Below are 24,896 nucleotides of genomic sequence, written 5' to 3'. Positions count from 1 at the left end.
TATATTTGGTGCTGGTCAGAGGTTTGCATCTTGCTGTGTAGCATCTGTAATCTTTGTCAAAGTCTCCTGAGGACAGTAGATTGTCAGAGCATCACCCCAGCTTTCTGGAAGTTGTTGGTGATTTTACAGACACGTCGTTTAGGGTTCATTTTCACAGCTTTTATGATTTGTCTGTCATCAGCTATTGTTGTTTTCTCAGCCGATCAGGTCGTTGTTGGTTGCTGGGGTTACTGGTGGTTTCCAAACTCTTGATTTCGCCATGCCCTTTGTTTTTGCTATAGCTCTAATTGACTTCCTCTTTTCTTTTAGCATCCAAATTGCTTGCTTTTCTCTCAAAGTCAGCTCCCTCATCTTCATCCTGGTTTGTGTGTGTCATCATCGAATGCAAGATTCAGAATGCAGAAGTAATGGATATAACTGATATGACACATTCCCTGCTTTTAATATCTGAAGAATTATTCAACAGGGCACAGCAGATTACTTAGAAAGACCTGTGAGGCAACTGTTCCAATACTTTTGCTCACATCAGATAGGGGGATGAAACTCTAAAAGTGCTGTTCTTTTTATTTGGTAAAACATGTATGTGTTGAAACGGCTAATAATAAAATGTGACATTCTGTAGTTTTGTCTCACATTCATCTTTTATCATATTTGCAAATGTCTTGACTCCACAGCCAACAGAGCAATTTTGTCTTTACTGTTCCAATACTTATTGAGGGCACCAGATAGATAGATAGATAGATAGATAGATAGATAGATAGATAGATAGATAGATAGATAGATAGATAGATAGATAGATAGATAGATAGATAGATAGATAGATAGATAGATAGATAGATAGATAGATAGATAGATAGTGACGAGTCGGCTGCCTCCCCCCTTTATTATCATTACCACCCCGTCCCGTATTCGCCGCCCTTCACCAGGCTCCCGACGGGAGTGGGTGTGTGTGAGAGGAGGGGCGCGGAGCCAGCCAGGGCTGGCGGCGTGTGATGAGGCGCACCTGATGTGAATAGAGCCTCATCACCGCCGCCGTTTAAATGCCGAGCGCGTCTCTCCTCGGGAGACCGGTCTCTTCCACGTGCATGCACGCTGGTGTCCTCGTGGGTCCAGGAAGGGAGCATTGAGAGGATTCCCGCACCGCCAAACACGCGAGCTGCCGGACCCGCAGTCCGGATAGAGCCGAGCACCCGTAAGACGGCTGACGGGCCAGAATGCCGGGCCGTCGAATCCCCCAGAAGTGCCGAGGACGGACATTGGACGAAGCCGCTTAGGAGAAGCCGCCGCCACTCGGGCCCCGGACCCGAGAGGGGAGCGCGTGCCGCCATCGGACTCCGCCCCTTACCTGGACCCTTCCCTTCCGAACACTGCCCTCCTTCACGAGCCCCGCAGCACGCCGAGGACACCAGATCCCCTGTTTATTTTGGACACTTTTACCCCCTTTTGGACACTATATTTGACAATTTTGTTTAATAGAAACCTCTCCGAGGCCTGACGCCACACCCACTGTGTCTGTCGTTTGCTCCTCCCGCCACAGTGGTGGAGAATGCGGGCAAGGCGGACCTAGACAGCGCAGTTGGGCAACACCTGACGACGTCATCCCCTCTCGCTCGCAAAAGAAGCCGTGGAACCCGCACGGGGACGGAGGAACGACGGGGACAGCCTCCCAGCCACCAAAGGGGTAAGTGACGTTTCTTCTATTTGTCATTTTACCCTGTGGTTGGTTGAGGCTGTCGACTGATACCCGGTTTCTCTGTCCCGGTTCCGGCGCGGTGCGAGAGGGAGAGTTGCCCGGAGAGGAATTCCTGCCCTGAAATAAGTATTTGATCACCTACCAACCAGCAAAAATTCTGGCTCTCACAGACCTGTTAGTTTGTCTTTAAGAAGCCCTCCTATCCTCCACTCTTTACCTGTATTAATTGCACCTGTTTGAACTCGTTACCTGTATAAAAGACACCTGTTCACACACTCAATCAATCAGACTCCAACCTCTCCACTATGGGCAAAACCAAAGAGCTGTCTAAGGACACTAGGGACAAAATTGTAGACCTGCACAAGGCTTGGATGGGCTACAGGACAATAGGCAAACAGCTTGGTGAGAAGGCAACAAATGTTGGCGCAATTATTAGAAAATGGAAGAAATTCAAGATGACCGTCAATCTCCCTCAGACTGGGGCTCCATGCAAGATCTCGCCTGGTGGAGTATCAATGATCCTGAGAAAGGTGAGGGATCAGCCTAGAACTACACGGGAGGACCTGGTCAATGACCTGAAGAGAGCTGGGACCACAGTCTCAACGGTTACCATTAGTAACACACTACACCGTCATGGATTAAAATCCTGCAGCGCGCGCAAGTTCCCCCTGCTCAAGCCAGCACATGTCCAGGCCCGTCTGAAGTTTGCCAAAGACCATCTGGATGATCCAGAGGAGGCATGGGAGAAGGTCATGTGGTCCGATGAGACCAAAATAGAACTTTTTGGTATAAACTCCGCTCGCCATGTTTGGAGGAAGAAGGATGAGTACAATCCCAAGAACACCATCCCAACCGTGAAGCATGGGGCTGGAAACATCATGCTTTGGGGGTACTTTTCTGCAAAGGGGACAGGACGACTGCACCGTATTGAGGGGAGGATGGATGGGGCCATGTATCACGAGATTTTGGGCAACAACCTCCTTCCCTCGGTAAGAGCATTGATGATGGGTCGTGGCTGGGTCTTCCAGCATGACAATGACCCCTAACACACAGCAAGGGCAACTAAGGAGTGGCTCCGTAAGAAGCATTTCAAGGTCCTGGAGTGGCCTAGCCAGTCTCCAGACCTGAACCCAATAGAAAATCTATGGAGGGAGCTGAAACTGCATGTTGCCCAGCGACAACCCCAAAACCTGAAAGATCTGCAGAAGACCTGTATGGAGGAGTGGGCCAGAATCCCTGCTGCAGTGTGTGCAAACCTGGTCAAGAACTACAGGAAACGTCTGACCTCTGTAATTGTAAACAAAGATTTCTGTACCAAATATTAAGTTCTATTTTTCTATTGTATCAAATACTTATTTCATGCAATAAAATGGAAATTAATTATTCAAAAATCATACAATGTGATTTTCTGGATTTTTTTAATATTCTGTCTCTCAGAGTTGAGGTGTACCTACGATGAAAATGACAGATCTCTCCATTCTTTGTAAGTAGGAAAACTTGAAAAATTGGCAGTGTATCAAATACTTATTTGCCCCACTGTGTGTGTGTATGTGTATAGGTGTATATGTGTATATATATATATATACATACATACATACATACATACATACACACACGCATGCATACATACACACACAAGATCCCAAAGAGCAAATCAATACTATAAAATTGCCAAATATCTTTTAATTCATATAAATGTAAATCTAAATAAATTTAAAGCATAAATTCCTTTATTTGCACTAGGTACATATTAAGAAAAGAGAGAGAAATATTGGAGAGGGAGATAGAGATGGGTGATTGGATGAATGAAGAACAAGGGAGCGAGAGGGGACAAAGAGGTTCCAAAGTCCCAAAACCACATCTGGTCTGAGGGTCCACCGCAGTGCCAGGGGTGCTGAAAAACTGCTGCAGCAAACGCAGCAATTTCGTGTTTTCAGCTCTGTGCTTTTTATGCTGACAGCCGTGTGTGTGTGCGCACGTCAAAAAAATGTGTCCGTGATATTCTCTGGAGGGTTTAGAAGTTGTTTACTGCTTCTCTCTGGAGTTTGGTTATAGCTCTTTCTTTAAACGCGGTGAGACACAGAACATTCTGCCATTGCACCTCCTCTCAGAGTCAATCACACTGAGAACGCTAACTACAGTTAGAGAACCATAGCCATGCTGAATGCTGTAAGCCTTGGATTATCCTGTACAAATTTAAAATATATGGGTATTCTGCTGTCGTGTTCCACCCAAGTAATCCTAATACCAACATTTACATACAGAAAATACCGCATGAAATGAAAACAATCAAACATAGCAACACGCACACAAAAGAGAGACATATCTCATAACTTTCTAGTCTCAACAGGTCTACATTATCTACAATGTTGTCGTTTTTCCATTCAGTTGTACTGTTGAAACAAGCCACTTAAAGACCCCAATGAAGTCGCCCGATGAGCAGTTTTCCTTTTCTAAGCATGTGCTTATGTATTTCCAATTAAAACAAAATTTGGGAATGGAAAATTATTTTTCAATAGCCAATAAGCTTAATTTACAACTTGCTAGTCAGTTACAGGTGGTTTTAGTAGAAACATTGTTATTTTAGAGACTGGACAAAAATCCTGTGAAGGATGAGTGATTTGCCTTATTGCTCCAATTTTCCAATTTTTTTTTTTTCAGAATAAAGAGAGTGTAAATTTATAAATTGCTTAATGGATTTAGTCAACATTTTAGAGTTCATTAGCATGTAAATGACAAAACTAACCAACATGCATCAAAAGCCACAAAACTCTAATTCTGATTTTATGGAGTCTCTTTTTTTCTGCCAAGTTCCTGTACTCCATCTCACAAATGATCAGAGTTGCTCCAGATAATATTTACTTTTCATTATGAACTCGTCTTCAGCTAGTAAACAATTTACTGAGTGTGACGTGCTGGTGGCCTATAAATCACCATGCAAAAGGGACGGTAATAAACTAATTTTCATTGATTAATGACTGCCAGTGCGGACTATTTTCTTGTTTTGTCTAAAAGGCAACAGTGACATCATCTGCTGTTTTCCCGCAGAGATCTGCAATCACCAAAATGGCAACTAAAAGGTTTCTGTGTGTGTGTGCATGGCTATGTTTGTCTGTCTGCCTGAAAGAGAACGTCACTGTTGTCTGTCTGTTCCCTGGAGATTTGTTTGGCTGCACACTTTTGTTTGTATCTGCAATTTGGTGTCTGTGTCATTTCGTCAATTATAGTCTCTAACAAGAAATGGATTTTTTCATTGGAATGGCCCTCAGAAAACATCCTTATTACCTAAAAGGCATCACGGAGTTGTCTTGATGCATCAGTGCACCATCTCCAATTACATTAGTCTCAAAAGTATATTTCTGGATGGAGTTTGAAAAAGAAGCATGTCTAATTAAGCGGCTAAAGGCCCATTCACACCAAGGGAGATAACTATTAAAATAACTATAAAGTTTTAATAAATCACCCTAACTCTATGAAAACAGTATACACTAGCAGTCAAAAAATTTTTAACAGTAAGATTTTCTCATATATTTAAAGAATTCTCTTCTCCTCACCAAGCCTGCATTTAATTCTAAAACTAATCTAAAATACAGCAAAAGCAGTAATATTGTGAAATATTTTACAATATAATATATAAATTTAAATATTAATTTTCAGCATTATTCCTCCAGTCTTCAGAGTCACTTCAGTAATCCTCCAGAAATCATTCTAATATCCTGATTTGCTGTTCAAGAAACATTTATTACTATCATCCATATTTAAAACAGTTGAGTACATTTTGTCAGAAGTCTTTGAATAGAAAGATCCAAAGATCAGCATTTATCTGAAATAAAAAGCTTTTGTAACATTACACACTATACCATTGATAAAGACATTTATACTGTTACAAGAAATTTCCATTTCAGATAAATGGTGTTCTTCTGAACTTTCTATTCAAAGAAACCTGAAAAAATTCTACTCAGCTGTTTAACATAGTAATAATAATAATAATAATAATAATAATAATAATAATAATAATGCGTGTTTAGCAGCAAATCAGAATATTAGAATGATTTCTGATGGATCATGTGACTAGAGTGATAATGCTAAAAATTCAACTTTGAAATCACAGGAATACATAACATTTAAAAAAAATATTCTTTTAAATAGTAAAAATATTTTTTGCTGTATTTTAGATCAAATAAATGCAGGCTTGTTGAGCAGAAGAGACTTCTTTAAAAACCTTACTGTTCAAAAACTTTTAACTGGTAGTGTACATGCACTCATTATAAACACAACATTATCATGCATTGGTGTGGGCACTAATTTAGTTAAGGCTATAGTTATCTTTCTTGGTGTGAACAGGCTGACAAGTTCCAGAAAAGCGTTTACATCACCAAAATGGCTCCTCTCTTTCCTTCTTCAGGGTTGAAATTTTTTGGGAAAAGGACTAGTCCGTTATGCCACGGATTTTCATCCACAGCCAGATCCAACTACAAAACACACCACCACAATAACAAGAATGCGTCAAATTGGAATCCTGCCTTTTGGCAAAGATTTGCCCGTCTGTAACGTCAACACCCTGGAGGTTTAGCACTTGAGAAAAAGAGAAAAATGATACTCTCATTCTCTCTCTCCCTTTCTGTCTGTCTGTCCCTCCCTTGCTGTCGTGCTCTCTCTCTCTATTTTAATGTTATTTTCTGCTCTGTGCAGTGTCTGGCTGGCCCTTGGATTCGTCTCAGACACGGCTCCTCTGAGGCACAGTCAGAGAAGAGGGTACCAGGCCGAAAGCCCCTGCACCGCATCATCCAATTACCCCCGACAGCCTCTGCCTGTGCAGGGATTCCCATGGCCCTCTCTGCCTGCGCCGCTTACCAACCGCTCCTCTCTATATGCGTCAAACACAACGGCAGAAGGCTGCCGAGCATGACCGCGGTTGCAAGACTCACTGGATCTAACGTTCTTACAGAGCAGGATGTAGTGGACCACGCTCTGATCTTCTCATGTGTCATAAAATGGCCTATGTCAGCAATTACTACACAAGACTTGCTAGACCTCTGAGGCTTTTTAGAAACGCACAATCCATGGATCAGTCAACTTCGTGGTTTATCACTCTCCTGCAAAACACAAGTCTTACCTTTTTCAGACGACCGCCTTTGGTCCCCACAAATGCCAGAGAGTGGTTCTTGTACACGTAGGCGATAACTGACGTCAGTTTGTCATTGGATTCGGAGAACAGTGGAATTCCACGAACCATCTCCGAGACGCCGAGTGGGGCGTTCATATCCAGACCACAGAAGTTGTCATCAATGGTGAGAAGCTAGAAAGGAGAACGATAAATAATGTTTAATTCATCTACTTAGAGTAGATCTGCATGAGACTAGTCAACTAACTGGTTGTAAAGTGGCTAGCGGAGTCAGTTCTGGTTTAGTAGAGAAATGTGATGAACATTAGCAAGGATATGGAAATTGCTACAAATGTTGCAGACAAAGCCATTTCTATTCTCATTTGACTAGTTTATGATGCAACATACATGTTTACTGGACCATTTGCAAGGCAGCTTCACAGCAGATACATCATTGTCACTACTTACCAACAATTCAGCCAGTCATATCTAAAATGGGGTTGTGAGGTTTATCTGATATAAGACCAAGTGTATTTATCATTTCAGGTGGAAAAGCATCTTAAAAAACATCTTTTAAATATGGCATTTCAGGTGATGCTGTGCGACTTTATGTGACATATAACATATGGCTGGGAAAGTTGCCAGTGTCAGCCAGAATGGAGTGATTTACAGCTTCTGATACAGAAATAATAATTTGGTAATGCTTCCATATTTCAGTCTGCTGCGAGGGCTTTGGAAACAACGGCATCCATTGAAACAGCTGCACAGACCTCAGGATAAAATGTCAAACAAATCGAAAGCATGATTAATGATGCCCAGGGCTTTGACTCATTGAGGGCATGAAACCATAACACTTCTCAAGCGCTGCCAAATATGATATGCTCCCGGCCTTTGATTCATTCATGAGTGTCTCCTCAGGCTCTGATAAGGCCTGCTCAGAAAAAAAAGTTTGAATGTTAATTTAAACATTTTTTTGTATTATGCAAATTGATTCATTTAAAATCTTTATCTTTCAGAACAAAAGAAAAAAAAACTATTTAATATTTTACTTGAACACATTCCTTCTAATTGTTCACTAAATGTGAACAATTACTCATGTCATTCTAAAGAAAAAAAACTCCCAGTATCGATCAAAATTGAGTAACTTGCCTCTAAAAAGAAAAATCAGCAACATTTTCTGTAAACACATTATGCAAAATTAGGGAAAAATTAGAAAAAAAAAAATAGACCTTACACAGATATAATGAATAATGCAACATCATAAAACCTTAATGTTCTTTTATTCGGTAAAATGTCAGAAAAACTGATCAGCCACAGCATCAAAAAAAAAAAGAAATAAAGAAAATTGAAATCTCTCATGTAAACCTACATGTATGTACTATAAAAACCTCCACTGTTTGTGTATCATCTATAGTAGTTTGACCTACATGATGATGTAAGGCACTTTAAAAAGGTCTAATTTCACTCTGAAAGCATGACCCATAATTGTCCATCATTAAGCAGCCTAACAGGTGTCTCAAACTGCTTTATTAGCATTAATATTTCAGTTTTTAATGGCATATACTCTCAATTGGATCATGAAATACGAGACAGCTTGAGCTGTGCTTTGCCCCCAGGCACCAACCCACAGCACAGTCCCCAGTGATCAAGTAGGCGAAGGGCAATCCTGAGTGATGCCCAGGCTGTGAGAGGAAGCATCTGGATGTACATTATCACTCTCAGACTCTTTGTGTATGTACTGATATATGTACATACTCCCTTGATGAGAGTTCAATTATTTCTGAAGTGGCATTTATCTTAATAATAATGACTCTCAGCTAATGCTGTTTGAAAATCCATTGCAGGCCAAGGGACAAATCCGTACCGGAGCAGCAAATCGGACCAACCTCGGAGCGACGCGATCAATCAAGTGACCGGATGGGTCTTTACATGCAATATAGCAAATGTCTATTTGTCAGCGGTCAGGAGATACAAGACCCTTCATTAAGCAAATGGAAGACAGGGGCTGTCTCTCTAAAATGGCAGTTTATGAGTGATCGGCCGAATCGATAGGGAACACCGCACTCAATTCTCAGTTCACTCAATACAAGCCGGAATGAAGAATAAATAAAGAAATGAAGGAGAGAGTAGAGCGGGAGAGGGAACAGGGAAATGTTCAATGTCCTATATGTTTTTTCTCCTTTCTCTCTCCGCTGATGTCTGACCTTTAGAAATGTTCTGCTGTCAGCCAAAGCCTGCGTGCCGCTCGGCTCGTCAATGCCGGCCCAGAGTAATGGTGCTCATTTCTAGCGCACGGCTCTTGTTAGAAAGCCGCAGCTACATGAAAGATCTGTTTTCTGCATTGTTAGTCTTTCTGCAGATGTCTCCTGTCCATATCGGGGGCCATGAATCATCGTGGGTTGTTGAGGCAGCAGCAACCTGCTTCTACGTGCACACCTGCTTACACACGCAAATAAAAATAACACTCGACCGCAATCGCGGCCTCCAGCACCCTTCATCCTGCTTACACGGGTCAAAATGTGTAAAGGCCCAACGCAGCAGAGTGGTAGCAACATCTACAAAGACTTGCCACCTCTGAGGTTAAGAAAACTGCGCTAAGAATAAACACAATGACAGTCATAGCTGTGACACAGACTAAAGCCTTTTGGCATTGCGGATATTTTTATCTGAAAGCCCAGGCCTGTGCGTGGCAGGGCGCATATGCCTGTGACAGACTTGGGGGGGATAGAGCATGTGTCGTCACGTCTTCTCATTGGCATATGCCACGATATTTCTGGCAAGGTGAACATCATGCCAATCAGACCCTATGTGCTGCAATCTTATGAAATAGGCTTCCTGTCTGTCAACCTCTCAGGAAGCAGACACGTTTTCATTACCTAGTCACATAAACATGACATTTCCTCTCTCTCCCCATCCCGATACAATAAATAACATCTCTCAACGCCCCATGTGCGAGAGGGGGCGCCCTGCCTGCCACCCTCCTCTACTTCCTCATGTGCTCCGTTTCTCCGCCTTTTATGCTTTCTTTTCGTCTACGACTGCCTTGCTCGCTCTCAGTGCGGTGCGCACGAACAAGCTGCTGCATTATTGGCAATTTCACGCTGCGTGTCTGAAGGTGTAAAGGAGGGGGGGGGGGTGAGAAAGGAGGGAATGGTTTCACGAGCACAACTAAAAGCTTCTGGATCGGCGCAAGCGCCGTTTTTTCATTTGAACTGGTTCCAGAGAATGGGAAAGCAGAATCAGGTCATTCGGAGCACTCGCTGCCTGGCTACGTCCTGCAACACAAAGGCAGCTCTCTTTCCTAGCGCCGGCGTCTCTGTGTCCCTGGATAGTAAGACAAGTGAAATCCAAGCTTTTTTTTAAAAAAAGCTTTTTTCTAAAAGTCTTTTTGTTCAATCGGAGCACATAGGGGACTAACCTTGAGCATCTGGCAGAAGAAGTGAAAGGAACCCTGTTTGTAGGTCTGGGGCACGAACTACACACTTTTTAGTTTAAAATGCCTTTTGTATTCCTCTCTGTTAGCTGAGAGGGCACAAAATATTTTAATGCGCTATTAATAGATCGCAGTTTGATCAAAATGCACAGTTTATGCAAATAAACCCTGATCACTGCTGCAAGTGTACATCATTCAGATGATGAATCGGCTCTTCAAGAGCTAATTCTGCAAAGTCATAATTACCCTTTCAGAGTCTTTCCTTTTCATGCTCAAGTAATATCTCACGCAGGGATTGTTATTTGCAACAAAGACATTATTTCCCACAAATCTCAGCTCCATGTTCGACGTAATTATATCAACACTCAATCAGCTCTGAGAATGGCAATCCTTGTGCTCGCACAATCCTGTGGCATTTAAGAGGTTGTTTTTGTGTCCGTTATGCATTTGATTAGGTGCATTCTACACTTGCTCCGTCTTAATGGTTTCTATCAGGATTGAACGATTGGATAGACAATCACGCTGGCTCTTCACAGAGATGAACCTTTCGGGAGAACAGTGTAATGGCACTCTATTATGGATGCACAAAACCACAAATTGGTTGTTTGGTGGGTTGTCTGAATAACTACATTAATGTTTTACAATTAGGCTGATTTTGGGTTCACCTGACCCAACATGAAAACCAGGGGCCCTGAATGTCTACTTTTTTTGGTTTAGTTAGTGAGTTTAGCTCACTTGCCTGTAACTTTTTAGTAAACCTGAAGACCATGATTAACTTGTTCAGGTGTTTTTTTTCTCAGAGTTGTTATGAATGAATTAAAGGCCTCATCATCTCTGTTTCCATCCTGCTGTGGCCTCTACCCAGTGCCGACTTTACTAGAGAACTCCGCTAAGAGAGAATGAAAAGATGTGAGTGATGAATATCGCACAACTATCTGCACGTAATGACATTTAATGACTTAATGACTGTGAACCCTTTCGGTAAGAAAGAGATTCGGCAAGCTTCCGCTTCCATAGCAAAGACCTCCATTTGAAAGCACTTTGCTAGTATTATTTGATCCAACATTGGCCTTTTCTGAGCAATATCACTACTTCCAACTGAATCTTCGAGCTTTAAAAAAAATTGTCAAAAGATATCAAAATGAGAGTTAAAGATACAAAAATCAACCCCCAAAATCCCATCTTATGGCACTTCGCTGGCATAAAGATATACAGTAGAGTTCAACATCTAAATGCAGCCACAGGACAGGATATTCACAGATCTGTGATGGTATCTAAAAAGAAGATGCGTTGTGAAGTCTTCTCACATCTGCTCTACACCTCCTCGAGCTTCTTTAAACATAGATATATAAAACAAAAAAAAACAAAAAAAGTCATCTGCAATACCTACCAGAAGTAAATGAAAACTGTCAGATTTATACGATTACAACATTTATGCATACCTCAGGAGACCAATCAGAAAAGAGTCATTTGTTTGATTTGGTTGAGTAAAGCTCAAGTGACAAAAACGCATTCAGCAGATGTCAATGATGTCACCGCATACATCATTCTTTGTGGATCAATGAAACCCCTGGGATGTGAAATGTCAGCACTTATGAAGAGAGGTTGTGTTTGCATTTGTGTGTTCTTAAGCCATTGTTTGAGGTTGTGTGCTGGATGGATATGAAAAATTAATGTATGAAATGCTGAAGGCAGGTTATACTGCACATTGTGTTTTCAGAGATCTCAACTGTCAGAAGCAACACAACGGCAATGCAGCTCGCCGCTTGAAAGTGTTTGTAGCTGTGCTTGAGTACACATTCCCATATGTCAACATGCGCTTACATGCATGTGTAGAACTTCATAAGGTTTATGATGGCACCAACAAATGAAGAGAAGGCAGTGAAATTGACGTACTGCTCAAGAAACATCCAACAAGTTCTGGAGCACATAACCTTTTCACATGTACATGTAAAGTGAGTTTAGTCTGATTAGGAGATAACGATCTTATGATGGATTATGACCTTTGCTGCAGTAGTTACGATGGGAGATGTAATTACTGAGGCCAATAAACCTGGAGATCGACTTTAATGAATGGAAATGCACTGCACACAGTGCAAGCGACTGATTAAAACCATGTCACACCGTCCCATAAAGTGGTTCTCCCAGAAGGGTCACCAAAGAGAAAACTTGGCGACGAACTGGATCCATGTTAATTAAAAATCAAGAGATCTCAGGGGGACTGCAGCATTTCAGACTGATAAGCATGTTGTCCAATTCAGAGGTGCACTTAATTTGCACTGAAAAATAAAGCACTGCTCACACAGAAGTCACTTTAACGGAGTGCATTTGCTTAACATTTAAACCCATTGCAAAATCTCCATTGAAAATGTTTTCGCCCTAATTGTGAATAGCACATTTTTGAATAGCAGCATTATCTGAAAACGACTGCTTTTGTGTAACACTGCATGTCAGTATAAGTCCAACATGACTGCCAGGTCAACGCAGCACAGTAATTACAAAGTGCACCTTTAATGCGGGAAAAAAGTACGACTAGCAGTCGGAAACTAACGAGAACTGACATCCACTTCGATAGAATGAGGTCTAAAAAAACTGATCTGTCTAGGAGGGTGAAAAGCGCTAATTATTTGGCAATAATATTTAATGAGCATGCAGAGAGACTGACAGCTGTAGGGGGAAAGCCTATAGCCTGATTTTAATGACTTATAATTGAGATGATTATGAATAATAATGAGACCAATCTTAAATTTAAAATGTTCTTATCTCTCTGACCGCAATGTCTCTATAAGCAAGACTGAGGTTGAGAAAAATGCATAAATTAACCACAAAAAAAATCCTATTAGTGTGTGCTGCCCCTTGTTTGCTTGAATACATCACTCCAGGAGATGAGAAGGGTGAATTTACTGTGCTAGACTCATTTTCACACCATTTCTTTCTGCTGACGTAGGGAACATGGGGCGCTGGCAGATTATTTTTTATAAGTCAGATGTCAACCAAGAATGATCTATAGACACCAAGACTTCCACACTGATACATTCATTATGTGATACCGCCATGCACATTTGTATCGTCACAAGCACTTCAAAATAATCTTCTCCCTTACTAGGATTTGTAACTGACAAGAGATAAAATCTCAGTATTAGCAGGAATAGTATTAACGAAGACACACCTGAAATGGAACACGAGACACAATGGATATAAAAGTCTATGTAAACATAAAAATATTTGGCCTTACAAAAACAGAACAATACAATTAACTTGTTTTTGTTCAAAATAAAAAGCATGGCAGGCAGTGACATTCCAGTCAATCACAAATCAGACCCATACACTTTAAAAGCAAAAAAATAAATACAAACATGAGAATGCCTTTTGTTGTTCAGGTTTGAACACTCATCTGTCTGGGCCCAAAGGCACTTGGGAAGTCTGAGAGATGTTTGGCACAAGCAAAGCTACAGTAGTCTTGAGCGAGCTTCAGATCTCTGCCTCTGCGTTTGGATTCCCCTTCGGTGTGTCTGATCTTTAAATAACAGCACACAGCTGCCAGTTGTAACCCTGTGGGAGTAAAGCTGTGAGCATGACTTATCGAACCCTGGACTTGGGATTAAGAGAACATGGGCCTGACTTCAAATCTCACGAATGCATATCTACATTGGGCAAATAATACATTTGTTGACTGTGGGGGGAGAGTGGGGATAATATTTATTACTAATAAATATTTGTTTTTTGTTCATAATTAACTGAAGTAGAAAACAAAAGTAGGAAGGCATGGAACATAATTAAGAGCTCATGTCACATGTTGTGGTGCATATTTCAAAGAGACACAATGTCTTCTTAATGAGGGTGACAGCATGACCATAGTGTGTGACACGCCACGCCTCTGTGTATGTGCGTGAGAGATGACTTCATTACCGCCATCTAAAAAGATCTGTTGTAATGAACTGATGATGGCAGCTAGTCTGTCTCACGTAGTGAAATGCACACCCTTTCTTTTGTGAGTTTGTGTGTGCACGTCATGTTTGACATTAACAGTGCCCCTTCATGCAGTCTGACTGCCCTAATGAGCAGTAGGGCTGCTCATCTGTTCATTATTTGGGAAAAAAATAAAAAATAACACCATGGGTGCTTGAAAGAGTCAGCACAGAATACTGCTGCTGCCTCAGCAAATACATTTCTAAGTTTACCATGGTAACCATATTTCTACAGTAAAACTATGGTAATGTGACATTAGCCATCACTGTAAATCAAAAAAATTACAGGAAAAGCTGCTTGCAGAAGTTTAAAAGACAGACGCAATGCAACAAAACACGGGTATCTCAGGATGCGTTTTACAAAGTTGAACTTGACACGTCATCCTAAATGTGGCACATGGAGCAAAACACAGTGAGACACATCGCAACAGCCACAGACGCCCTCTAGCACATTATTGTTAAAAAACAAAAACATTTTTGTAGTGCTGTCAAACAATTAATCTCGATTAATCACATCCAAAATAAAGGTTTTCGTTTACATAAATATACACAGTACACGCTCATGTTATTATGCATATATAAATACACACACAGCATACATTTAAAAAATATTTGCATGTATTAACGTATATATTTATATACACAATTTATATTATATAAAATATTTAATACATAAACATAACTTTTTTCTTAAATATATACATGCATGTGTGTATTTATATAAGTGCTGTCAAACGATTAATCGCAACTAAAATAAAAGTTTGTTTACATAATGTGTGTGTGTGTATATTTATTATGTATATATAAATACACACATGAATGTATATATTTATTTGTAATATAAATTATCTGAATATAAATAGACATGTAAACATGTAAACATTTTTAAAATATATACTGTACGAGTGTACATATTAAATATACACAGAACACACATATCCAAACAAAACCTTTTTTGTGTGCGATTAATCGCTATTAAATGTTTAACAGCACTACATTTTTGAAAGAAACCCTTGCTAAAATTCTAGACGAAATGCCATTACAGCAGTAATGGAATTCATGCCAAATATTCTGACTGTTGGTTTCAGCAAGATCAGATCATAGTTCATATATTTTTATATATTATGTATGATATACATCTAAAATAATAAAAAAGCTATTCATCCATGTCATCTGTCTGCACATGATGCATCACGATGACTGCTAGTAAAGACCTGAATTTTGGACAGAACTAGAGATATATCTCATATGAGCCAGGCTTCCATTATGCTATGATTTTTCACAGCATAATATCCTTATCATTTGCAGAGGGCACAGAGAGGATATTAAGATATACATCACTTTCATATCTTCAGCGAACCTGCATTACTATCATGTCATGTTGATGTAATGTTTGCAGAGGGCTGAATATTGAGAGAATGTTATCTTTACATTCATGAAGATGGGCTTGCTTGATCTCACTGCGCTTCTCTGCTTACTTAATTAGACTTTCATATCAGGAAAGTCAAAAAGCTACTGCGTCGCTACCAGGTTTTTTCTTTTTTTTTTTTCTTTCTTTCTTGCTTCTTGGTTTGTGCTGAGAAGATTGTATATGTTTGATAAATGATGACGTGCAATATTCCAACTCGGCAGCAGTGAGTTTTTCATGCATTATTGAAAACACAAACCCATCCGAGACCAACAACTGCAATTCTTGTAAAATCATCCGAGTGATATTAGAGAAACATCCATCAGCCCCACTAAGATAGCAGGTTCATGTGCCATTTTCTCACTCCTGTCATTCCCCACTTTTTATCTTGTCAACGTGGTCCCATTGAGTGCAGACTCAGGAATACTACAGCCCAAGAGCGTTTAACTTCAGTCACAGAACCACCTGAAAGATGTGTCATTCTTTTTTGCCCTGGGACGCTTTCGAATATATGCGTTTGTGTGGGTGTTTTTCTGAGACACACGAGTGTCTGAATGCATCCATCTATGAGCGTTTGCTTTTATTCATAGGTGAGTCAGCACAATCGTGCCAATGTTTCTTCTGTCTGTGGGTGTTTGGAAGCTGCTTTATACCTAATGTAGTCTGCGCACTGTGAAAAACATCATGAAACAGCATTCACAATGCATTCAACTTCCATAATGTACCGTATATTTAGGAGACAATATTCCGTGGCAAGCAAATATAGGACGAGACTCAGTTTTATACATTGGATGTAATTTTACCATAAAAAGTTGTCGTTGTTATGATAATTTACAAAATAATTTGTTAAGGTTATCTTTCTCCCCACCCATAGTCTTGGTTAAATCTGCAGACATGACAGCTCATTAAGTAGAAAAAGTCATAATATTTTAAGCATAAATAACTATTACACATCATAAACAAATATATAACTACATAAATATTAAATATTATTATAACTAAATATATTGATATAAATATAAAACTATTACATTTAATATAACATTTAACATAATATGTCAATATTAATATTTTCCATTTAGTCCAAATAAATAAATAATTAAATAAAAATTTACAAGAATTTGGACATCACAGTATAAATTTACAAAAAAATAGATTTTTTTAGACTTAAGAATTAATAAAAAAATATATATTTGAAATAGGGGTAAACATACCTATTAAGCTCACGTACCCATTAAGCACACTTCCATTTTTGAGATCAGATTATAAAAACAAAAAATAATTTATTATCTTACTTGATGTCTTAACCAATTGATGTGTTTGTTACTATATACCTCCTATAATTTCAAGTCAATCGGATCATTGCACACAGAGATATGGCTCTCCATGTGCTCACACTGTCTGGCGGACATTTTGAAAGCTGTCTAAAAGCTTTCACCAAAAGAGGAGCCCCTTAAATGTGCGTTTTTTAGATGTTTAAGCCTTTATTTTGGGTAAGTTTCACTACTTATTGTAAAATTATGAGATTAATGTTCAGACTTTTGCATATTATAACCTGGAACTTGGATGTGAGAAATAATTACATTAGATCCAAAAGATGCTACAGAACACAGCTAGCTGACTAGCTGTATAAGATTGTGTGCTACGCTAACATATTACTTCACAAGCATTGCTAAATTGACAGTTTATTGCTGGTCTGTGGTTTTACAGTGCTGTAATTTTTAAAGATTTCATAATATTTTAAGGTGAGCTTAAAGGGTACACGACTATGAAAATCACACAGCTTCAGTGTGACATCAATAAGAAAAAGTAAAATTGTATAGATATTGTTAATAATAGTTGTTCATATTAAAATATGTTTGAACTTAATACATGACAGACAGGGATTTAAATGAACTTTTTCACTCACCAACCAAATTGTTAAGTTACCGGCCATTCATAATTTTTACTAGCCAAAAAAAAAAAAAGAAACCAATAGCTTGAGGTTGTCTACACTGGACGTGACAAAGCGACCGTTGAAAATCATTTTCTTTCATTACCAGGAGTTTGCGATATTGACAAAAAAAGTCTCAATATTTTCTGGGATTTTATAGATAAAGATAATTAGATGATATTTTGCAGTGTGTTATTGTGATGCAGTGTGTTATTGTGATGATATCTTAAGGACTACCGAGGACAGCTGACTCCTAAATTTTTTGATATTCATTCTGTGTGGTCAGTTCACAGCAGTGATAGAAATTAATCTTTTCCAATAAGTTTAAATTGATTTGTACCTTTTATGGACATTTTTACCTTCATAAAGCCATTTTTTTCTAAAAGTGTGCATCATCTCTTGAGTCAAATTCTTACATTTAATCAGTCAAATATAATACATTTAGGCTGTTACTAAAACGAAATCAGTATCAACAAAGTTCATCTTTGCAGAAGTTGCATGTGAAGTGCCATTTAGTGCCATTTTACACTTTAATGCAGCTTAGAGGGACATGGAATGCTTTAACCTGCAGTTACAAATGCATAAATAATATTTTGATATTTTAAACATGAAATGTTGAATACTGATGTTTGAAATTTAGAAAAATGAAAAGATTCTTTAAATATAAAATTAAAAGCACTAGTAGGTGGCATCAAGTCACTGTTAAGTGAGTAATTGCGAAAATGAACCGAATCATTTAAACAGTCGATTCATTCAGGAATGAAACACCGTCATGTTGCTCAAAGACACAAAACAGTGCTGTGGCTGTGTTTGGAATTAATTTTGTTGGCGAAATAGAGCAAAAACAGCCAATATGGTGTCTAAAACGTAAGTATCTTGATATTAATCTATTATTTATTGAACGGTCTTATAAAATCAATATCACATTTGTAACCATGCAGATTTTTAAAGAAAAAAAAAACGAGACTCTTCGTGTGATATTAACAATATGAAATGATAAATATATAAATTTTTTGCCCCCTTATCTTGAATTATGCGATCATTCATATTAATAGACTGAATAATGCAGTGAAAGAATGCACTCTAGCGTTAAATGCGCACGCGCACTAAGTTAGTCAAACCAGACTTCATCAGGTAGTTGTAGCCTACACAGTGAAAATACTGTAGGTGTTTTAATTGGTTTTTGCAATATACTCGATAATGTCATGATGTCTCACGAGTTCAGTATTTGCGCTAAACATGCGCAGATTTGACTTGCATGAACTTCCCCAAGACATTAATGAGTGAACAATTTTCAAAAAGTAACCCGCCAAATTAGCAAGTGATTTGACAGCGTTACCCGCCACAGCTGATTTTTACCCGCATTTGGCAGGTTGGCGGGTGTTAATTTCAAACACTGGACATAGACTATTTATTTAGCAAAATCCTGTCATTTTAATAAATATTACAGGAAATGCATTAAAAATTGTTGCCGGTCCAATTAAGCTCAGTGTGCTCTCTTTAAGCGCTTCCACATTGAACGTCTATGTAAATACTTCAGAAACAGACTTTAAATATTAACTGATGGTTGTCACTTTAAGTTAATTGATTTTCTATGGATTCTGTCGACTTAAATCTGCAGACTGGCTCTGATCTTTGGTAACTAGCATCACCTTCTCCAGACTGTAAAGCTGTGGAAAATCGGGGGGAAATCATGTAGTGTATTCCAGTCTTAAGAGACTATAGATAAGTTGAAATCAATTTAAAAAGAGGTTTCATAATGAGGCTAGTTTCTGTGTTCATCCTCATGTTTTATTGGATTTTTGAATGTGTTACTTAGCTGAAAGTGGCCTAGTCTAGATTTAATGACACTTCATTAGGATTATATAACTGATCGACTTGAATGCCTTGTTGCGTGATTTTAGTGTTCTGTGTTTTTTTTGTGATTGACTTTGTTCCTTCAAAAAATATATATATTTTTACAATTATTCTTTAAAAATTTTCCTTAAAATAAACAAGATTTTTTAATGATATGAGCTTAATGGGAACAGGTGTGTGCTTAAAGGGTACAAAAATGTACCCATTAAGCACAGCCGGACTTTTTGAATTTAAAGATGTATATCTTAATTGAAATGCTTTTGTCATTTAAAATAAAATTTAATATTTTTGTGAGAAAGATTAATATTTTAACAACTTTTTGTACTGAAACCAATATCTTGTGCATTAAAAAGGTCTCAATGTAGATTTTGGTGAGCTTAATAGGTACGTTTACCCTATACAATAAAAAAAAAAAGAAAAAAAAAAAAGATATATATATATATATATATATATTAGTATTTTAATAATTTTGATGAAATCCTGTGTTCTTCAGAATAACATAAATCAAAAATCATGAAGCTCTGGTGAATCATGCTTAAGTCCAGGAGCATTTATTTAAGTAAATAGGGGAAATGTTAATTTCATGTTGTCTTTAATAAGCCTGTGTAATCATGTGTTTGCATATTTCCGTGTTTATATTTGTGTGTGAGATCTAACAGCTCTCAGAGAAGATAATTTAAACGGTAACAGAGCATTTATCAGTCTCAGATATAATGTGTTTGAGCTCACTTGTTTTTTTCTCTTCCCCAATCAAACACTTGCCTGGCTTTTAAATGAGGAGCTAGTAGCCATAGTTACCAGAGGAGGAGACGCAGGCCATCCATCTCTCTCTCCTCACTGTGACGCTCTCTCTTTAATTTATGCTGCAGTGGCCATACTGCAGCGCACGCAAAAATGGCACCATTCCTCAACATAACTCCTTTCCTTCCTCCCTCTCTAGCCGTATACTTATCACGACAGCACTCTCTCACAGTCTGCTTCCCATTTATTCTTGTGTGTGAGTGCCTGTAAGTGTGTGTGTTGGTTTCACTTCCACCTCAGTTCGCACACATCCTCTCCACATCAGGTAAAACTTGACAAATCGCACCCTTTACGCAGAAACCCTCATATTACCTCATTTACCAACTTAAGAAAAGCACATTGGCAGTATTATGGAACAGTAATGGTAAAATCATATGACGACATATACCATAGTATTTACATGCTACTCCAAGGTACTTCAAAGGAATGCTAAAACAACGGAATCTTTCTTATAAATGCCTGAATAGCTCATTCTATTGCTGCAGCGTTTGACCTGACTCTATTCAACCAGCACTGATGTTTCTGAAAGTAGCAAGAATTTGTTGGGTCTGGTGCCGAGCGGTATGTGTAGTAATAATTCATTTATTCCCTGGCTGGAATTCAGTAAAGTGTTATTATAATAATAGTTTGATTCTTTGAGTGAGGCACATTTCTACAGCTTGGCTGTGTTTTATCAAAAGGTCTAGAAAAACTGAATCCCCACCGAGTATCAGCCTAAAGGAGACATTGTAAACATGTGACAAACATTTTGACCTCATATTGAGGGAATTTCTGGACCAAATTAGTTATTTTAATTGGAACAGGCCGCAAGTTGGTAACCAAAATATTAGCAATTATGTTGTCACTGCTGTGGGAATTAAATTAAGAAAAATAGGCCAAAAAAATGTGACCTGCATTTATACAGCTATAGTAATCAGATCTACTGCAAGATAAAATATCATTGTCCTTCTGTAAATATTGGTTTAAAATGCAGACTGAAATTGGAAAGACAAATTCTCCAATTCATTCAGCCCAAACACCCACAATTTAAAATACAAGCTTTTTGCTTTCAAAACAGTCAGCTTCTGGGGAACCATTAAAAATGTCACTTTATTTCGATACCTTGTCCTGTGTTGTCAAAAGACTCGTTATAAGCACAGCCAGTGGTAATTGATCAAAAGTGATATTGTATTGCTAGTGGGCACTACCTCATACGTGCGCCTTTATCAAACCAAAATTAGCTCTACGCTCTGGTAAAAACTTGAATGGTCTCATTTCAAAAACTTCAATTTGTATACAATTTGATGACTAGCCCTGAATGTAATAGCAGTGTTCACATCAATCATTGTGAGTCATAGAGTGTTACTATAGTAACTGTCACAAGTAGAATTGTTCCACTAATGGCAGGTAAGCAGGGGTGTGCTGAATGTACTCACCGCGCTACTGCACGAGATGTCTTTCACTTTGAGCCAAGCGAGATCCAGGGTTCCCTCTCCTTTATAGCAAGACTGCAGCCGGTCCTTAATTCTTTCGTTAATTTCTTTCAGAGTGAACACGCATAGAGCTGACTCCTGAGATGACTCCTTGGGCCTCCTTTTCTGTCCTTTGGAAAACACGGCATAAAGGATGTCATCATCAGGTCCTATGCCCAGCGAACGTGCCAGGATGGTACCTGCCTTGGACAGGTAGGCCGCCTGCAGGAGGCGATACTCAACCCCACCCTTAACGCAACCGAGAGGAACCTCAACGTACGAGTTAAACGCAGTGTCGTCCTTGCAGAGTCGCACCAGTTTGGAAGTGTACACCTGTTCACGCCCGGCTGAGGAAGACCCAGTTGTTGGGCCTCCTCCCATTTCGGGTTGCAATGTGAGAAAATACACAAAATTTCCACTGCTAAACCCATATATGTAATAGATGTCAAAGTCTGGTACCACCGTGAATGTATCCGATGGGATTTTAATCATGGAGGCAACAAATTCATCATGGAAGACGTAGGCGAACATCCCATCCTCCTCAGAGTTACGGGTGAGCTTACGACTGGATATCGTCGGGAAGTACTCCGGTCTTCCGTCGACAGCTGTGGCCACGAACAGCTTATCAGGCGAGGCATCACCGTAAGACACAATGACCCCAAAAACGGCGCCACTCTCGTTGACGCCAGAGAGGTAGTGCTCTTTTTTATGGAATGGCTCTCCAAGCTTAAAGAGATCATCCAGGCGGAGGAGTTTGCAAATACCCTGGTACAGGCTGCCGCAAGCCAGCAGCCGGTTCTCACGGTAGTCCATGAGCAGCATCTTGTTGACATTGTTGGTCAACGTGAGTGGTTCGCTACAAGGCTGCACTATACGGGGCGGGTAGCAGTTCCGGTTATCCTCATCTGGACCGGTCTGATGTGACACCTGTACGTCCAACCCAGGTGAGAGTTTGTAGATACGGTTCACTGCCCCAAGGTACACATTCCCATTTCTGTGGTCCACCGCAAGATGGTTAAAGGTCCATTCAGGGTATTCCACCCGGAATGTGCTGTAATTCTCATGTACTCTGGATGCCGCTGAAGGCTGTTGTGGCCTCGTAGCCACAAGGGGGACCAGCAGCACAATGATGCAGCAAGAAAAAGTGAAAAAGTTCCATCTCCTGTTGTGGGAAGCCATTGTCCTGTTGCCTTATGGGAAGAGTGTCTCTGTCCACTACTTGCTACCTGTGCTCTGTATCAGTATTCAGGCTTCTTGTGAAGTTGGGACATTCTGTACCTGCACAGAGAGAAAGAACAGAAGAATGTTAGCATTAAAGATATTAGCAGTAGCTTTGACAGCAATAAAACTGGATACCAAAATTCACTGTATCCTCTACAAAAGATTCTCAGAGAAGGAGAAATGAAGACAAATTATTAAAGCCACATGACAGTTTTCCTACCATTTTAAAAGAGCACAAGTAATTAGAAAGCGAAAGAGAGGTGGAAAAGGGCACTCTGGGAGCTCGCACAGTTGGCATGAATGGATGCCATTCTCAATGGGATAATGCATTTTCCCCAGGAGTTAACAGCTAGGATGGGCACAATTTATCTGCCGGTGCCCCACCTCACAGCCGGACCTCTGGCCCTCTAATTGATTTTCCCCTCAATATGCGATTTGCATGCTTTGCCGATTTTCTTCTATCTTTCCAGATAGCGTAGTTCACCTGCTGACACAGCTGAAGGAGAGGCAGAGCTCACAGTCATGCCTGCAATGTCTGAGTAGTGGTGGGACCACAGGGCCAATTAGATGGAATCTCTAATGGCTGCACAAAAGACAAGGGACAAAAAAAACAACAGTTTGCTGTTTATACTTGAGGACAATAAGCAACTTTTGACTCTGTAGTGTTGAGCAATACAAATGCTAAAGGTCTGAATATGAATACATACAGAGTATGGTATAAAAGTCATATTTTTAGTTGTAGAGAAAGCTAGAAGTGGTACACTAGGCTGGCACTTAACTGTGGAGGTTCACAGCAGATGTGAAAATCACTGCCTAGCCGTTGTAGTGGGCATTAAGACGTTATACAGAGTAAAGGGTATGGACTCCACAGTAATGATTAGCCATTGAAACAGAAAGCAGAGACACACTAGGGGAGGGAGCTAGCCCACTCAGAGGCATAGGAGAGTAATAAAGAGTTCAGTACGCTTTCCATTCAGTGTGAGAATGGTCCTGTGGCAGCTGTGTTCATGTGCATGGAAGAGAATATGGTAGTGTGTGTAATCCGAGCAGTGGGGGATAATGTTCTTTGATAGAAAAGTCTAGCAAAGAACCACTTCAAAACACTACAGCAGATATCATTTACTAGCGATTACATTTAAAGTGGGAGAAAACGGAGATGTGAGCCGATGTAAAAACATGCATGAGGAAATGGTGGTCTAGTAAAGCTGAATCAAAACACAAATTATGACCCCTCGGCTATTTGGTGGGTTCAAACAGAAACCAAAAGACGAATCAACATCTGTCCCATAAAGCAATCACATGTAGAAGCTCTATAATTAAATACTATTTTTTACACGGACAAAGTAGAGAAACAACAGGAAAGTATATGGGTTGAAAACAGGAAATAATGGAATGAGGACTCAAAACTATATCTCCTATATGAATACTCAATGGACCTGTAGCTTGTTTACCATTAGGCTATGGCTCCAGCAACTCTCTGAAATATTAATGTGCAGGTATCAAACTATTGTAAAATAATAAGCAGCTTGGTTTGCTAGAGGATTTTGTGCGCGTGGTTGGATGTTAAGGGCAAGTATCCATGCCAATCCATGGTGGTAAAATATTTAAAAATGCATCTAGTGTTGGGCTTTAGGATCAGCTAATCTGCAAGGTCATCCAAAAACAGGGGTTTATAATTATAGCATCTTCCCATAGGTTGCTTTAGGAGATTGACAGTTGGATTGGATACAGCATTCCCAGTATCTTGAACAGGAAACATGAGTTGACCTCCAGACCGGAGATACTCCAACAGTCCAGCATGTTGCCAATAGAAAACCAGTTCTTCAATTCGAAAGCTTGTTTGCAACACACACACACACACACACATACATATACATGGACTGGAGACCACATGCTGAGTAGCCACATCAAAGAGTGCTAATGAATTCATGTTTAATACCACACACAAGCAACATCTCTGGGAATGTGAGGAAATGGCACATTTAGGGTTTAAGCTGTGTGTGTGTGTGTGTGTGTTCACTTGATAA

The 24,896-nt window shown here is 39.5% G+C and overlaps 1 protein-coding gene across 2 annotated transcripts in view; it reads right to left on the bottom strand.

Moving 5' to 3' along the window:
* Positions 1–24,896, bottom strand: part of plxna4 (plexin A4) — a 210,270-nt gene that overhangs the window by 171,531 nt on the left and 13,843 nt on the right. For both annotated transcript variants that reach the window (XM_079398683.1, XM_079398682.1), the window contains exons 2-3: positions 21,613–22,926; positions 6,810–6,992 (exon numbers count right to left, since the gene is read on the bottom strand). In XM_079398683.1, coding sequence (XP_079254809.1) covers positions 6,810–6,992; positions 21,613–22,827 — 1,398 coding nt within the window. In that variant the 5' untranslated portion in view covers positions 22,828–22,926. The remainder of the gene's footprint in view (positions 1–6,809; positions 6,993–21,612; positions 22,927–24,896) is intronic.

Source organism: Barbus barbus (genome assembly GCF_936440315.1).
Source record: "Barbus barbus genome assembly, chromosome: 39".
Classification (NCBI taxonomy): domain Eukaryota; kingdom Metazoa; phylum Chordata; class Actinopteri; order Cypriniformes; family Cyprinidae; genus Barbus; species Barbus barbus.
The sequence above is the reverse complement of the archived record's forward strand: the minus strand, read 5'-3'. Positions and strand labels throughout refer to the sequence as shown.